This window comes from Chiloscyllium punctatum, chromosome 16, assembly GCF_047496795.1.
Source record: "Chiloscyllium punctatum isolate Juve2018m chromosome 16, sChiPun1.3, whole genome shotgun sequence".
Taxonomy (NCBI): domain Eukaryota; kingdom Metazoa; phylum Chordata; class Chondrichthyes; order Orectolobiformes; family Hemiscylliidae; genus Chiloscyllium; species Chiloscyllium punctatum.
The window spans coordinates 39,158,173-39,176,423 of record NC_092754.1 but is presented as its reverse complement, the minus strand read 5'-3'; the positions used below and the strand labels follow the sequence as shown (position 1 = coordinate 39,176,423).

At 40.5% G+C, this 18,251-nt stretch overlaps 1 protein-coding gene across 10 annotated transcripts in view; it reads right to left on the bottom strand.

Moving 5' to 3' along the window:
• cep104 (centrosomal protein 104) overlaps positions 1-18,251 on the bottom strand; it is a 198,703-nt gene that overhangs the window by 130,624 nt on the left and 49,828 nt on the right. For all 10 annotated transcript variants that reach the window (XR_011962719.1, XM_072586743.1, XM_072586744.1 and 7 more), the window contains one exon: positions 12,036-12,203. Coding sequence is in view for 9 of the 10 variants with exons in the window: in XM_072586743.1 (XP_072442844.1) it covers positions 12,036-12,203 (168 nt within the window). In the remaining variant the exon portion in view is untranslated. The remainder of the gene's footprint in view (positions 1-12,035; positions 12,204-18,251) is intronic.

Below are 18,251 nucleotides of genomic sequence, written 5' to 3'. Positions count from 1 at the left end.
TTGTTAAAGCCTCCCTAAAGTGTTGATAGCCTCCTTATATCTTATATTTGGAAGGATAACGTTTTTCTTTCAAGTGCAGAAATCAAGAGCTTGCAGACTCTGGGTGGGGTATGTAATACACAAAGAAACTGATGTAGGTGAGGTCTATAAAAGGGCCAAAAAAGAAGTGAAGACGCTTAAAAGATTGAGATATTTCTGAAATTTCAAACATAGTAACCTTAGAGACAGACACTTACAGATTATAATTGTTCAATGTTCAAGACAAACAGATGAATTAGGAGTAGCCACTTGACCCCTCAGTAAGATCACAAGTAGAAAGCAGGAGACTGGAAGAACACAGTAAGTCAGGTAAATATTTGTATGGTCTGTCAATCCACTTGGTCAATTTATTTCAAAGAAAGCTGTAACACGCTAAAATTTTCTGGTATTGCTTACAGAGCATACGGAAACAGGAAAGCTGAAATCAAAAAGATTAAAGCTGGAAGCGAATTCCCTTTTGCGCTCCACTCACATTCTAAACGTTGATGGCATGATTATACAATCCACATAGCTTCCCAGCATAGTTTCCTTGAAATTTTAATGAACCTGACATGAAAAATTAAGTACTTTGCTGACCTCCAGTGGCAAATTCTAAGATTCTTTTCCCTGCATTTCCACTGAATAAAAAGTGCAAATTAAAAGAAGCAACTGTCTCCGTCCCAACTCTTTCTTTTATTGGATAAATAATAAACAAATTTCCAGATCACAAATAACCGTCAGCAGACATACAAAAACATTTCTCAGAAATTCACAAACAATGTGACTGACATCACTATCTCCAAAGTCAAACTGATGATGTGGTGGTAAAGAGGTGACACACACAGATTGAATCACTTCATGCTCCAATCTGCAGTTACTGCCCAAAGAAAACCCAGCATTTTTTCCACGCTAAGCTTGCTTGTTTACCAGACAGGAAAGTGCAGTTCAGAATAAACAAAGCCTTTTACAAATTAGGGCTTTTTACCTGCTGAGTAAGCAACACAGCAAGCTGATTTCAATGCCTTCAGATGGTTTATAACAGATAGTGAAATGCTACATTTTCTGATCCAGTGCTCAGAGTTTATCTTCTGGTGTTGGGTTGTATCCTAAGATTTTTTAAAAACTAGCTATAGCAAGTGTGAATGAACTGGCAATAGCTTTCTAAGAATCCTTAGATTCTGGAAAGGTCCGACTTTGGAAAACTACCAATTTAACACCCTTGTTCAAAAAGTAAAGAAGGTCAGTTAGCTTAACATTTGCCACTGAGAAAATGCTGAAGTCTTATTTTAAAATATGCAATAGCAGAGCGTGTGGAAACACACAAGCAGAATCAGCATGGCTTCATGGAAGGGAAATTATTGCCAACAAATGTATTAGAATTCTTTGAGGTGGTAACAAGCAGAATAGATAAAGGCAAACCAGGAGACACAACATATTTGGATTTCCAAAAGGTATTCAATTATACCCTCCACACAAGGCTATGACATAAGATGAGGCAATGGTATTTGGGGTAATTCATTACCACAGATGGTGAATTGACCAATTCAAAGATGGTTAAGATAAGGGGGTGGGGGGGTCCATTTTCAGGATGGCAATGTGTAACTTATGCAGCGTCACACTGGTGGGGCCACAATTACTTCTATATATCAATGACTTGAATGACAGAAGTGACATAGATAGATAAGTGTGCAGATTAAACAAAAATAGGTAGGAAGGTGAATGGTGAGGATGACAAAAAGAACTTACAATAGGATATAGGCAGGTTAAGAAAAACTTGACAGGCAGGATACAATGTAGGAAAATATGAAGTTATGTGCTTTGGCAGGAAGAATAAAAGAGCCGAATATCATTTAAATGATGAAAGAATACAACAGTTAGTCTGAGCAAAGGAGGATTTGAGGGTCCTTGAGCACAAATCTCAAAAGGCTAACATAAAAGCAGTTAAGATATAACATAAATGAAATGCTTGCCTTTTTTTCAAAGGGAACAGAAAATAGAAATAGGGCAGTCTTGCTAAAACTATACAAGCAAGGTACATCTGGCACACTGAACAGTTTTGTTCCCCTTACCCAAGGAAAGATATACTGGCATTGGAGGCAGCTCAGTGAAGGTTCACTTGGCCGAGCCCAGATGGAGGTATTTTCTTATACTGAAAGGCTGATTAGGTTGGGCCTGGACCCATTGGGAGTTTAAGAGAAAGAAGAACCAATTGAATTGAAACATGTCAATTCTTAGGCGGCTTAGCAGAGTAAATGCTGAAAAGTCGTAACTCCTTCTGGAAGTGTTTAGAATAGCGAGCATAATCTCAGAATAATCACGAATTAGGACAGAGACGAGGAGAAACCTTTTCTCAGAGGCTGGAGAATCAACATAATTCTTGACTGAACAGAGGGCTACACAGACTGAGACGTTACCTGCATTACCTCTGAACTGCTGTGTGCGTGGTCATACACAAAGAAAACCTGTGCACTTTCCTTGACCCTATGCATACATCTGGCAACACACAGCCCATGATACTCCACACACTTTCAACCTCCACAACTCCACATCTTCAATCAGAACTAGTCTGTACTTGGTCAAGCAATCGCTTCTATGGCATTTATTGGGCTCCAGGCATGTTGCGATCAACGAAGCAGCTGGAGGTTAGCTCAAGAAAGAGACCATGTCATATTAACTCCTATCAAAAGTTGCAGGAATGACACGTCCCAGTAGTCAGGGGAGTTTACATTCAGTATACAGGAGGATTACACAGCACAAAGTCAGAGAAGCTGATGGCCAGCCCAGATGGTTGTACCATGTAATGCAAGTAATAAATTGTGTTTTTCTGGTAGATAGTTTGTTGTCTTGATATGGAGAGTCTTAAGTATTAAAACAAAAAGAGTCCAAACAAAAACACAAATGAGTCTTCAAGCTCCTGAGGAAAGGAATCCCATGCACATTTCAAATAGGGATGCCTTTCTGAGATTAAAACAGAAGGTACAAATTGCTGAGATCTTTTTTTACTGTGAAATAGATGATGTGTTATTTGCTCGAAAGCAACCACTGGACACAAGTTCAGCATTAGGAAAAAGTGTTACGATTGGAAATTGGACTACCTAAAGCAGCATGAGAGGTAAAAACTGCATGTAGATGCAATTATTAATTTACAAAACAAAATAAATTTGGAATTTTACAGATGCTTATGAAAACGCCAGGACAAAAAGACCAATCCTGATATGGTGAAAATGCACATCCATTATGCCACACTTAAAACAAAGATGATTATATTCTTGTGATCCATACAAGCAATTCATGAACTTGCACAGCAATTACTGACCATAAAGAAAGAAGAGTAGAAATTAGGCTATTTCACCCATCGGATCCGCTCTGCCATTCAAAAACGTTTTTCAACCCCATTCTCCTGCTTTCTCCCCATAATCTTTTATCCTCTTGACAATCAAGAACCTCTTGAAATCTATCTTAAGGATACTCAATGACCTGGCCTCTGCAGCTTTTTGTGACAATGAATTCCATCAATTCAACACTCTTTGGCTGAAGAAGTTTCTTCTCATCTCCATTCTAAAAGGTCTTCCCTCCATTCTAAAGCTGTACCCTTGAGTCTGAGCATCTCCTGCTAATGGAAACATCTTGCTAACGTCCACTCTGTCCAGGCTGTTCAGTATTCTGTAAGTTTCAATTAAATTCCCACTCATCTTTCCAAATTCTATCAAATATAGACCCAGAGTCCTCAAATGTTCCTATGTTAAGCCTTTCATTCCTGGGACCATTCTCGTGAACTTCCTCTGGAACCATTCCAGGGCCAGCATACCCTTCATGAGATTATGGTGCCTAAAATTGCTCATTGTACTCTAAATGTGGTCTGACCAGAGCCTTATAAAATCGCAGAAGTACACCCCTGCTTCTGTACCCTAGTCCTCTTGAAATAATGCCAACATTGTATTTGCATTCCTAATTAACAATTCAACCTGCAAGTTCATAAGAGGATCATGAACAAGTACTCCCATGACCCTCTGCATTTCAGATTTCTGAATTTTCTCCCCAGTTAGAATATAGTCTATGCCTCTATTCTTCCGACTAAAGTGCATGACCTCACATTTTCTCCACTGCCGGTGTATTCCATCTGCCACTTTTATGTCCACTCTCCTAACCTATCTAAATCCTTCTGCGGCCTCCCTGCCTCCTCAAAACTACCTGAACCTCTTTGTATCATCTGCAAACTTTGACAGAATGCCCTCAGTTCCTTCATCTAGATCAATGTATAGAACGAAACATTGTGGCCTCAACACTGACCCTTACAGAACACCTCTGGTCATTAGTTATGTCGCTGAGAAGGACCCTTTAATCCCCACTCTCTGCTTTCTGCCACTTAGCCAAGCTTCTATCCATGCTGGTACCTTATCTCTGACACCATGGTCCCTGATCTTATTCAGCAGCCTCCTGTGCGGCACCTCATCAAAGGCCTTCTGGAAGTCCAAGTAGCTAACATCCATTGACTCTCTTTGGTCTAACCTGTTTAGTACCTCCTCAAAGAACTCTAACAGATTTGTCAGGCATTACCTCCCCTGGATAAAAGTATCCTGACATTGCCCTATTTTAGGAGAAAGTGAGGACTGCAGATGCTGGAGATCAGAGTCAAGTGTGTGTTGCTGGGCAAGCACAGCAGGTCAGGTAGCATTCGAGAAGCAGGAGAATCAACGTTTCGGGCATTCCTGATGAAGGGCTTATGCCCAAAACATCAATTCTCCTGCTCTTTGGATGTTGCCTGACCTGCTGTGCTTTCCCAACACACTTTTGACTTTGCTCTATTTTACCATGCATTTCCAAGTGTTCAGAAATCTCATCCTTCACAATGAACTCCAAAATCTTACCGGGTAAAAATAATGACTGCAGATGCTGGAAACCAGATTCTGGATTAGTGGTGCTGGAAGAGCACAGCAGTTCAGGCAGCATCTGAGGAGCAGTAAAATCGACATTTCGGGCAAAAGCCCTTCATCAGTCCATTTGGTCTAGGTGATTTATCCACCTTTAGACCTTTCAGTTTTTCCAGTACCTTCTCCTCGCTGATGGTCATCTTTCTCTCTACTGGTCCCCGAATCTCTTGAATTTTTGAATTGTCACTCATATCATCCACCGGGAAGACTGACACAAAGTACTTCCTCGGTTCCTCAGCCACTTCTTTGTTTCCCATTACTACCTCTCCAGCATCATTTTCCAGCCACTAAATGCCCACTTTTGCCTCTCTTTTGCCGTTTATATATCTAAAGAAACTCTTGCAATATTCTTTTATATTATTGGCTAGCTTACCTTCATATTTAATCTTCTGCCTCCTTATTTATTTTCTTGTTGTCCTTTTTTGGTCTTTGTCGTCATCCAAATTCTCTGGCTTCCCACTGCCCTTCACTGCAATACATGCTTTCTCTTTTGCTTTTATGCTGTCCCTGACTTCCCTCATCAGCCATGGTTGCCTCATCCTCCCTTCAATATGCTTCTTTTGCCAAGGTTGAATTTTTGCTGTGTTCACCTGAATTACTCCCAGAAACTCCTGTCAGGGCTGTTTCAGCATCTTTCATGATCAGCTCCTTTCAGTCAATTCTGGCCAGGTCCTCCTTCATGCCTCTGTATTTGCCTTTATTCAACTGTAATACCGTTACATCTGATTCCAACTCCTCCCTCACAAACTGCACAGTAAACTCTATCATGTTAAGGTCACTTGCCTCCTAAGGGTTCCTTCACTTTAAGCTCTCTTATCAAGTCTGCCTCATTGCACATCACTAAATCCAGAATTGCCTGTTCTTTCATGGGCTCCACCACAAGCTGCTCCAAAAAGCCATCTCTGAGACGTTCCACAAATTCCTTTTCTTGCAATCTACTACCAACCTGATTTTCCACTCCACCTGCATATTGAAATCCACCATGATCACTGTAACCTTGCCTTTCTTACAAACCTTTGCTATCTCCTTGTGTATCGTGTGACCCACATCTTGATTACTGTTTGGAGGCGTAACCCCATTATGTCTTTTTTCACCTTTGCGGTTCCTCACCTCTACCCACACAAGACTCTACATCATCTGACCCCACATAGTTTCTTGCTCCTGATTTAATTTTTTACTAATAAGGCTACCTCACCCCTCTGCCCACCTGCCAGTCTTTTCGATAGGATGTATGTCTTTGGATAATTAACTCCCACTCCTGATCCCCTAGCTGCCACGTCTTGATGATGCCCACTATATCATTCCTGTCAATTGTCATCTGCACCACAAGCTCATTCACCTTATTTTGTATATTGCGTGCATTCGGACAGAACACCTTAAGTCCTGTGTTTACCCGTCCCTCTTTGTCTGCCATTGGCCATTATACTTCTTGAAGTTTTACCTTTCCCTTCCCCACTACTTTATAATTTAAAGTCCTGTTGACCACTCTATTTACCCTTTTCGCTAGACCATTGATCCCAGCCCGGTTCAGGTGTAGGCTGCCCCAACAGTACAGATTCATCCTGTTCCAATACTGATGCCAGTGTTCCATGAAAAGGAACCCCTCTTTCCTGCACCACTGAGAGCTGGCGCACACGAAGTATGCCTTAGAACTGGTAACGTGCATGAGCTTTGTCATACAGAAATAGTTCCTGGATGAATTGTATAAATCACATTTTCATATACTGTTAATGAAAGTTTGGACACTTCAGTACTAAGTATGTTGATTTCGTCCATCAATTTTTGACCAGAATCTGTCTTTGTTTCAAAGAATGGTGACAGAGCTTTTGTTATGCTTGGAATGAATAATGGAACAGAAGCTTTGCAATATGAAATCAAACATTGTCAGAGTAGCACTGTGTTGCTCAAAGAGGAGAGCTTGGTAGCAGGCCTCAATTATTCAAGATATTGAAATGCTTGACAGAATTGTCTACAATGTTCAGCAGGTCCACTGAACAGTAGACAGTGAAGAACCTACCAAAATCACAGAGTGTGATACAGCTGCAGTTTTGATCTCTGAATGAAGTGAAGTTGACTGTCAAGACATTTTGTACTAAGTGAATAATGCAAAACTACAATGCCTCAATCAACTAGTGAACAAAGCAAATAAGTGCAAATAAGTTTCAATTAAAGAATATTGCCTTAAAATGCTGACAAAGTCACAATATTGCACTGCATGAATAGCTTCCAATGATATTCAAGGGGAACTGGCATCACTGTGCAAATTCTTAGAGAAGCTGCTTGACAATGATTGAAGCTTTTCATTTTTCAAAGGTCAAGATTAATAAACTGAAGACTCTATCGAGATGAATGTACTTATTGGAATAATGAATCCAAGGTAATTCCAACTGCTGTAAACAACAATGTTTACACTGCTGCAATCCTTCAAGTTAACTAGCTGCTATTTGGCGACCTGAAAAGCATATTTCCAGAAGAGATTCAAAGTTTGGTAGAAGATTTGTAGCTCGGGTGCTCGTTGTTGTGGTTCTGTTCGCCGAGCTGGGAATTTGTCTTGCAAACGTTTCATCCCCTGTCTAGGTGACATCCTCAGTGCTTGGGAGCCTCCTGTGAAGCGCTTCTGTGCTGTTTTCTCCGGTATTTATAGTGGCCTGTCTCTGTCGCTTCCGGTTGTCAGTTCGAGCTGTCCACTGTAGTGGCCGGTATATTGGGTCCAGGTCGATGTGTTTGTTGATAGAGTCTGTGGATGAGTGCCATGCCTCTAGGAATTCTCTGGCTGTTCTCTGTTTGGCTTGCCCTATAATGGTAGTGTTGTCCCAGTCGAATTCATGTTGCTTGTCGTCTGTGTGTGTGGCTACTAAGGATAGCTGGTCGTGTCGTTTCGTGGCTAGTTGGTGTTCGTGTATACGGATCGTTAACTGTCTTCCTGTTTGTCCGATGTAGTGTTTTCTGCAGTCCTTGCATGGGATTTTGTACACTACATTAGTTTTGCTCATGTTGGGTATCGGGTCCTTTGTTCTGGTGAGTTGTTGTCCGAGAGTGGCTGTTGGTTTGTGTGCTGTTATGAGTCCTAGTGGTCGCAGTAGTCTGGCTGTCAGTTCAGAAATGCTCCTGATGTATGGTAGTGTGGCTAGTCCTTTGGGTTGCGGCATGTCCTCGTTCCATTGTCTCTCCCTTAGGCATCTGTTGATGAAATTGCGAGGGTATCCGTTTTTGGCGAATACTTTGTATAGGTGTTCCTCTTCCTCTTTTTGCAGTTCTGGTGTGCTGCAGTGTGTTGTGGCCCTTTTGAATAGTGCCCTGATGCAACTTCTTTTGTGTGTGTTGGGGTGGTTGCTTTCGTAGTTCAGGACTTGGTCTGTGTGTGTGGCTTTCCTGTAAACCTTTGTGGTGAATTCTCTGTACCATCACGTCTAGGAATGGGAGTTGGTTGTCCTTTTCTTCCTCTCTAGTGAATCGGATTCCTGTGAGTGTGGTGTTGATGATCTGGTGTGTGTTCTCTATTTCTGTGTTTTTAATTATTACAAAGGTGTCATCCACATATCTGACCCAGAGTTTGGGTTGAAGTTGTGGTAAGACTGTTTGTTCTAACCTTTGCATTACTGCTTCTGCTATGAGTCCAGAGATGGGTGAGCCCATGGGTGTTCCGTTGATTTGTTCGTATATTTGGTTATTGAATGTGAAGTGTGTTGTGAGGCACAAGTCCAGTAGTTTAAGTATGCCGTCTTTGTTGATAGGTTCAATGTCCTGTTGTCTGTTATATCTGTCCAGCAGGTTGGCTATTGTTTCGGCGATGGAGGTGAACAGTGCCGGTACATTGAATGAGACCATAGCTTCTTCCTTGTCTATGTGTATATTTCTGATGATGTCCAAGAATTCCTGTGTCGATTGTATAGATTGTCTGGATCTGCTGATCAGGTGTTTCAGTTTCTGCTGTAGTTCTTTGGCCAGTTTGTGTGATGGTGTCCCTGGTAGTGATACTATGGGTCTGAGTGGGATGTCTGGTTTGTGCACTTTGGGTAGTCCATAGAATCTGGGGGTGTTGTTGCTTTCAGGTTTCATTCTTTGTAGGTCAGACCTGGTTATCTGTCCATTTTTTTGTAGATTCCTCAGTGTGTTGTTTATCCTATTGGTGAGCTGTGGGGTGGGGTCAAACTCCCTCTTTTGGTAGGTGTTGGTATCTGCAAGTAGTTGTTGTGCTTTTTGCATGTACTCTGCTTTGTTCAGGATGACCGTCATTCTGCCTTTGTCTGCTGGTAGTATAATTATCGTTTCTTAGTGATTTTAGTGCTTCCCTCTCCTTGGCGTTGAGGTTATGTGTTTGTTTTTTTCTTGTTATCAGCGGTACGATACTTTGTCTCACAGTTTGTTGTGTCTCTTCTGTCAGTCCATTGTTCCTGAGTGTGCATTCTAGTGCTGCTAGGAAGTCTGCTATCTTGACGTCCCTGTGGTTATAGTTGAGTCCCTTGGCCAGTATTGTTCTTTCCGTGTCTGTGAGCTGTCTGTGGGAGAGGTTTTTAACCCAGGTGTGTGTTGCGGTGTCCTCCTCTTTGTGTGTTAGTTTGGCCATTTTTTCTTTTAGTGCCGTTTTTATGCGGTGTGTGGTCCTGTTCTGTCCTATGGTGACGGCCTGTTCTATGGTCCGGGTCCATTCCTGATTGGTGGTTTTTGAAATTAACAATTTTTCCAGAAGAGAAATTACTCAACCACTATGTATTTGATCAGGCTGTAAGCACCAAAGACAACTGTTAATTAATTTAGCAAAGACAGTGTTGTGTGGCTAAAATTGAAATATTCCACAAGTATCTGCAATGGCATGTTTACAACTGGAAATATATATGTGAACAAAACGCCGATTTCAAATGTATCGTGGAAAAAGTCAAATCGGGTTCCATTCAGGTAGTGACTTCTGGGCTATGGCCTCTAAGATGACCAGTTTCAAGAAAAGTCTATTATTCTGGGCATTTGTGGAACCTTTCAGGAATCAAGCGCTGACTGAGAGTGCGGATTTGACCAAATGAACTAAATTATGTCAAATACCAGAAGTTGTTCAATAGGATAACTTGATATGGATTAAGTTATATATTTCACTTTGTCTTGATCTAGATATCAGCTTGGACGCAGAACACAATCATTGGGCAGCAAATAATTGCCAAAGGAATGAATAAATTGTGCGTGCCAGCTTCTGGATGCATTTTATGTCAGGTGTATATTGTGCCACCATGAAACAGGTCTCTCCACTTATAAGCTGTGCAATCAATTTCTCCACCACGCTGAAACTGCCAAATAGCAAATAACACTCTTCATACTTAATAAACACATAGTGAAAAGACTTCTGCTCAATGGATACATGCACTGTTTATACAACAAAGAGTTCCATACAGGCACTCAGAAAATTAGAACTAATATTGGTTTTTACATATATTGAAGGCTAAGATTTTTAACCAGTAAAGGAATCAAATGCAAAGAAAGTGGAAGTGGGGCTCGTCAGATTATTGCCAATGGCGGACCAGGCTTGATAGGCCCTATTTCTACTCTTATGCCTCAGTCTGTTGAGGTGGTTGGCGTGCAACAAAATTTGTGGGGGGTGGGGGGGGGGGGGGTTTCCAACGTCAGAGCCCCTCTTTGTCCACAGAGTACAAACGTGCATCACTGCACTGCACAAAAGGAAGATCTATACCTACCTTGTATCAAACATCAGCACCTTTACAAGCTGACTGTATAAAGAAATCCTTCTAGCACCTGAATGCATCACTCTCCACTGCACCCTTATTTATAAAAGAGATAGAGTTGAGGACCAAGGAAAATAAATAAATAGAATCAATTCAAAAGTCTCAGTTGACACATGCCTTGGTTGCTTTAAGTGTTATTCATTTAAAAGATCTTAGCCTTCAACATCACTACAATCTCTAACTTTGGTCAGCGTAGTATTTCCAAAAAACTAGTATCTTGTCAAACAAACTAAAGCAAAACCGGAAGTGATGCCACCCACCTCAACAAACAGGACACAGAAATTGCAAGTGGGACAAACACCAACGCTTCACTGGGTTATAAAATCACGTGGGGCACAGACAGAGTTAACGGTAGTTGTCTTTTCCCTAGAATGGGGGATTTCAAGACTAGCATGCACATTTTTAAGATGAGAGGACAGAGATTTTAAAAAGACATGAGGTGCAATTTTTTTTTAATACAGGGGTGGTTCACATATGGAAGGAACCTCCTGAGAAAGTGGTGGATGTGGGTACAATTACAACATTTAAAACATATTTGGATATGTGCATGAATAGGAAATGTTTGGAGGGATATGGACAGGAGCAAGCAGGTGGAACTGGTATAGTTTGGGATTATGTTCCACACGGACTGATTGGTCCAAAGGGTCTGTTTTCATGCTGTATGATTCTATGTCTCTATGTCACTGAAGGTGCACTGATGTTGCAACCTAGTATTGTGGTGAAATGTCTGCAAACAAACCTACCAGCTCGGCAAACAAGTCAACAACATCAGTTTGTAAAGACTTGGTTAAAATCCAGTTCTACAATCTCACGTTTGGTGATGCCTCCTTTGTTGTTTGGTATCTCTTTTCAACTTACCACATGAATCACAGCAAATATTTTGTTTATTCAAGTGACTCAAAAAGCAAATTTTTACTCGAATAGTTTCTCACTAGTGTTTTGATTAATCTGCCGGCATATTTCAATGAAAAACATCTACCACATAGGTCTCTCAGCTTCTGAAAATTGTGATCTGAAGTAAAAATTCCAATGAGTGTTCACTTTAACACAAATTAATCAAACATGTGCTTAAACTAAGATACAAGAGCAGTTCCATTCCTGCTTCAAACCAGTGTTCCATCAATTGATTCCTGACATATTAAACTTGATGCAGGTGTCAATAGGTAAGCAACCAGTTATGTCTGAACTTAAAATAAACTTCAGTGAAAAACATAATGGGGCAATGTGTGTTGGAGCAAGAGTGTTGAGTATCTAAGTACATCAAAAGACAGAGCGCATGTGAGAGAGTGACAGAAAATGTCTATTGGCCTAAACAGAAAGTATAAAAAACATAAAATATACAATCTGCAGTACTTACAGATGACACTTTGTCCTTAATAGCTCTACGAATGAGGAAGATTGCTGCTTTCAATAAATTCTTTACTTCATCCTTGGGTGTACCTTCAGGAACTGTGGAAAGCTTTTTATACACAGCCAGTAAAGCATCTTCTCTGTATGACCATGTTTTAGAATAGGCACCAGCCACCTACGGATAACAAAATGCATGAATACAAATTAACTAAGCAAAACACAAAATGAACTCAGGTTATGAATAATTTGAATTCGCTCACATCTTCCTTTGCATACAATAGTGCAAAAATTTTATACAAAATGACCTCCACAATCAAGGACAGTGCCATGACATCCACTATGAGCCAATGGTTCAAACAGTTCTTACTTCTTCTCCAAACGAGAGGTTTGAACAATTAAAGGAAGTTATCCTCCTGCAGTGACTCTGTCAATCTCCAAGTTCAGAGCAGAATTGCTAACCATGCTTCACAGGAAATCTCTGTCCTCTCATGCAGATTGAAGACACAAAAGCTATGGCAGGTATAAATCAAAAAGGATTTTCAATTCATCTCTGTAAATCTTGCAATTCCTTCCTCAAAGGCTTGCTAAACCCCAAATTAAAAGTTGGGTTTTTTCACCTGCTACTCTATCCAATAGTCTATTTGTTCATAAATATGCATTTGTTTCCAACAAATTAGCTCCAAACCTGCCTTAAACTGGCTCAAAACTGCATCTTTTACTGCCTTACCTTGCAAGTTAACTTGAATCCTTCAAAATAACATACACAAATCGCCAAGGCTTCTCATTCATCAGAATTTAACAGTGTTTGAGATTAATACATCACAATTTAATCTCCATTTCCTTTTGACTCTTAACTTCACTAATTAGGCAATAGGTCATTTTAGAAGTATTTCAAATGTTGAATCTACATGTGAAATGGTTGGAAAATGACTGCTTGCTAAAATCTTGAGGCATCATTCAAATAAGATCTTCACTTATTTTAGCATCATTAACAAAGTATGCAATAAATGTATTCACTGCTTACATGCAAGTGTGCAGTTCAGTATTTCATTTCACTTGTAATTATTCACAGAAATGTGGAATAATATAGCATAGCTACAATCGGCAGAATGACAATCTATGTCAGACTCTTGGGTAGGCCAATCCAATTAATTCCATTTCCCCTGTCATTGACATAACTGTTTCAGGCCAGGTTTGCTCCTCTCCCCCTTGGTGTTTACCTCAACAATCCTTCAGTCCTCTGGCACAAACCCAGAATCAAATGAGGATCACCATGGACCATTGCTAACCACACTTCCCTCAGGAAGCCAAGGTGCATTATATTCAGGCCAGATGACCTTTCCATTTTGAGGACTGCTAACTTTTAACTGTGTCATTATCTATTTTTATCCTACCCAATACTGATTACTGCTTTCTCCTTCAGTGCTACATTGGCACCATCCTCTTCTGTCAATACACAGTATTAACATTTACTAGCTCAATTACATACTTAGTAGCAAGATATTCTTTTTGCTCCTCAATTAGCCTCATTCTTGCTTTTACAACCCCTTTATGATTCACAAATAGATTAAATACTTCTTGTTTTCCTTTAAAATTAACCATCAATCTATGATCATACTTTACTTGTCCCTCATGCTTTTTTCAAAAAAGAACTTTGGTTTGAAGGTAGGGGTCAGTGGGTGCTGGAGGAAGGTTGTTTTTCAGACTGGAGGTGACCAGTGGCGCACCATAAAGAACTGGTGCTGGGTCCACTGCTATTTGCCATTTAAATAAATGACTTAGATTTGAATACAGGAAGAATGGTTGTCAAGTTTGTCGATGACAGCAAAACTGGTGTAGTTGACAGTGAAGGTTATCTCAGAGTACAATGGAACCTTCATCAGATGGGCCAAGGACTGGCAAATAAGAGTTTAATTCAGATAAATGTGAGGTATTGCATTTTGCTAAGGCAAATTAGAGAAGGACTTATACACTTGATAGTAGGATCCTGGAGAGTGCTGTCAAATAGAGACCTTGGGATGCAGGTTCATAGATCCTTGAAGACAGAGTCATAGGTAGACAGGATAGTGAATAAGGGATTTTGTACACTTGTCTTTATTGTACACATGCACTGAGTGTGGAGTTGGGATATCATGTTGCAGCTATGCAGAACATCGGTTAGACCACTTTTGGAAGACTGTGTTCAATTCTAGCCTCCCTAATACAGGAAAGATGTTGTGAAATTTAAAACGTGCAGAAAAAATTTGCAAGGACGTTGTCAGGGTTGCAGGGTTTCAACTATACGGAAAAGCTAAATAAACTAGGGCTATTTTTCCTGGAGCACCAGAGGCTGAGGGGTGACCTTATAGAGGTTTATAAAATGATGAGGGGCATGGATAAGGTGACTAGCCAAGGTCTTTTTCCAGAGTAGGGGAGTCCAAAACTAGAGAGCATAGGTTTAAGGTGAGAGGGAAAACATTTAAAAGGGACCTAAGGGGCAACATTTTCGCGCAGAGGGTGGTGCATGTATGGAATAAGCTGTCAGAGGAAGTGGTGGAGGCTGGTACAATTACAACATTTAAAAGGCATCTTAATGGGCACATGAATAGGAAGGATTTAGAGGGATATGGGCCAAAAATGAGCAAATTACATTAGATTAATTTAAAAATCACACAACACCAGGTTATACTCCAACAGGTTTAATTGGTTTAATTTAATTTATAGCAAATTTATAGCAAAAGTTTAGTGTGATGTAACTGAAATTATAAATCGAAAAATACCTTTATTGTTTGTTAAGTCTCTCATCTGTTGGAATGGCCATGTTAGTTTCACTTCTTTCATATGTAAATCACAAAACTCTTTTTTAAAAGTTACATTCTCAAGTGAACTTTAGCAAGTGGTGTCAGCCCATAGGTATTAGCACCCCTCTTGTGCTGCTGTCTGTGCCATAATGTTTAGACTGATTCTAATCTTAAAAAATAAGTTAACAAAGTTTTACATGTACTTTGCAGTTTTTGAGCAAAGTACAACGTAACTCTGCAAGTACAAATTCACCCCACAAACGTATATGTGTATGTAGGTTTGCGTGTGTGTATGTGTGTGTATGTGTAGGAGAGTGCGTGTGTGTGTGTGTGGGTAGGAGTGTGTGTGTGTGTGTGTGTGTGTGTGTGCGCGTGCGTGTGTGCATGCGTGCGCGTGCGGGTCACCTGTTGTGTGACATGAACCCAAGGTCCCGGTTGAGGCCATCCCTATGGGTACCAAACTTAGCTATCAGCCTCTGCTTGGTCACATTTCACTGCTGCCTGCCCCGTTGAACTATAATCTATTGGACTATAATCTGGTGTTGTGTGATTTTTAACTTTGTACAACCCAGTCCAACACCAGCATCTCCATATCTAGGTTAATTTAGGATGTCTAGTCAGCATGGACGAATTGGACTGAAGGGCCTGTTTCTATCCTGTACATCTCTATGACAACAAGGCCATAAAACACAGGAGCAGAAATTAGGCCATTCGGTCCATCAAGTCTGCTCCACCATTCAATCATGGTTGCTAAGTTTCTCAACCAGATTCTGCTGCTTTCTCCCTGTAATCTTTCATCTCCCTGACAATCCAGAACCTCTCTCTGTCTTAAAGATACTCAATGACCGGCCCTCCGCTGCCTTCTGCATCAATGAATTCCATAAGTTTGTCATTCTCTGGCTGAAAATGCTTTTCCTTGTCTCCGTTCTAAAGGGTCTTCCTTTATTCTAAAGCTGTAACTTGGGTCCTTGTCTCTCCTAACAGAAACATGTTCCCAACGTCCACTCTGTCTAGGCCATTCAGTATTCTGTAAATTTCAATTAGCTGCCCCTTCATCCTTCGAAATTCCATCAAGTATTGACCCAGGGTCCTCAAATGTTCCTCATGTATGTTAGGCCTTTCATTCCTGGGATCACTTATATTAAACTCCTTAAGACTCATTCCTGGGCCACTTCATCCTTCTAAAGTATAAGGCCCACAACCGCACACAATTCTCTGAGTATGGTCTGACCAGAACCTTATAAAATCTCAGAAGTACATCCCTGCTTTATATATTCTAGTCCTCTCGGAATAAATGCCAACATTATATTTGCATTCCTAACTATTGACTCAACCTGCAAGTTTACCTTAAGAGAATCCAGAACTAGGAGTCCCAAGTCCCTTTGCATTTCAGATTTCTGAATTTTCTCCCCAGTTAGAATATAGTCTTGTCTCCATTCTACTGACCAAAATGCATGAGCTCACATTTTCCCACCGCCGCTGTATTCCATCTGCCACTTTCATGCCCACTCTTCTAACCTATCAAAATCTTTCTGCAGCCTCCCCAAAACTACCTGTCTCTCCACCTATCTTTGTATCATCTGCAAATTTAGACAGAATGCCCTCAGTTCCTTCATCTAGATCATTAAGGTTTAGAATCAAAAGTTGTGGTCTTAACATCGACCCTTACAGAACAACACCGGTCACTAGCTATGATGCTGAGAAGGACCCTTTAATCCCCACTCTCTGCTTTATGCCATTCATCCAAACTTCTATCCATGCTGGTACCTTGCCTCTGACACCATGGGCCCTTATCTTACTCAGAAACCTCGTCAAATGCCTTCGAGAAGTCCAAGTGGCTCTCCTTTGTCTAACCGCTCAGTACCTCCCCAAAGAATTCGAACAGATTTGTCAGGCAAAACCTACTCTTGATAGAAGCATCCTGACTTTGCCTTATTTTACCATGCATTTCAAAGTGTTCAGAAAACTCATTCTTCACAATGAACTCCAAAATCTTACCAACGACTAGGGTCAGGCTAATTGGCCTGTAATTTCCTGACTTTTGCCTTATTCACTTTTTAAACTGGGTTGGGGAGGGTGCTCATTAGCGATTTTCCATCCTCTGAGACCCTCCCTGATTTTAGTATTTCCTGAAAGATTACTACTAACGCCTCCACGATCTCTTCAGCGATTGCTTTCAAAACTCTGTGGCGTAGTCCATTTGGTCTCGGTGAATTAACCACCTTCAGTCTTTTCGGTTTTTCCAGTATCTTCTCCTTGGTGATGGTCATCTTACTCACCTCTGCCCTTTATACTCTTGAATTTTTGGGATGTTACTCACGTCTTGAACCGACACAAAGTACTTGTTCAGTTCCTCAGCCGTTTCTCTGTTCCCCATTATTACTTCTCTAGCATCATTTTCCAGTTGCTAAATTTCCACTTTTGCCTCTCTTTTGCTTTTTATATATCTATAGAAACTCTTGCAATCTTTTATATTATTGGCTAGGTTACCTTCATCTTTAATTTTCTCCCTCCTTATTTCTTTCCTCATTGTCTTCTTTTGGTTTTTGTAGGCTTCCCACTGCCCTTAGTCCTGTAATATTTGCTTTCTCTTTTCCTCTTATGCTGTCTCTGACGTCCTTCATCAGCCATGGTTTCTTCATGCTCCCTTCAGTATGCTTCTTCTTCTTAGGGATGAATTTTGATGTGTTCGCCTGAATTACTCCTAGAAACTTCTGCCATTGCTGTTCCACTGTCTTTCATGCTAGGCTCCTCTCTCTGTCAATTCTGGTCAGCTCATCCCTCATGCCTCTGTATTTGCCTTCATTCAACTGTAATACTGTTATATCTGATTCCAGCTTTAAACAAGATTCATACAAGCACCAAGGGGCAAAGTATTTAAAAAGTCATAAATCAGGGCCAACCTCTGGGCCAAGATCTAGACAGAGGTCAGAGAACACTAGCATTCAAACTGTGTCAATTTTTAAAATGTCAATGAAAATACTACATTTTCAATATAAATTATGAAGTTGAGTCATACCAGACTAAAAATGTTAACTCTGTTTTTCTCTCCACAGATGCTGACAGCCTCATTAGTTTCTCAAGCACTATACATTTGTTGTGAATTTCCAGCATCTGCAATTTTTGGCTTTTATTTATTTCAATATTTGCTCTTGGCTGGGAAGCACTGTAGACTCTGGCAACAGCAAAAGATAGAACAGCTCCTAACTTTTTTCTTTGTACAGAACCTCAACAAATTAACCAATAGACTCCCTCAGGGAGTGAATCAAAAGAGCAAATGTAAAGTTACAACCTGAATTGTGAAAATATAATGGTTTATTGATAAGACATAAAAAGGGAAACCAATTGCAAATTTACTAAGAATTGGAAATACACACTAAAAACGCAAAATTACTTCAACAGAACCAATTATGCTGCTTTACAGTCATCCCAGCAGGGAAAAT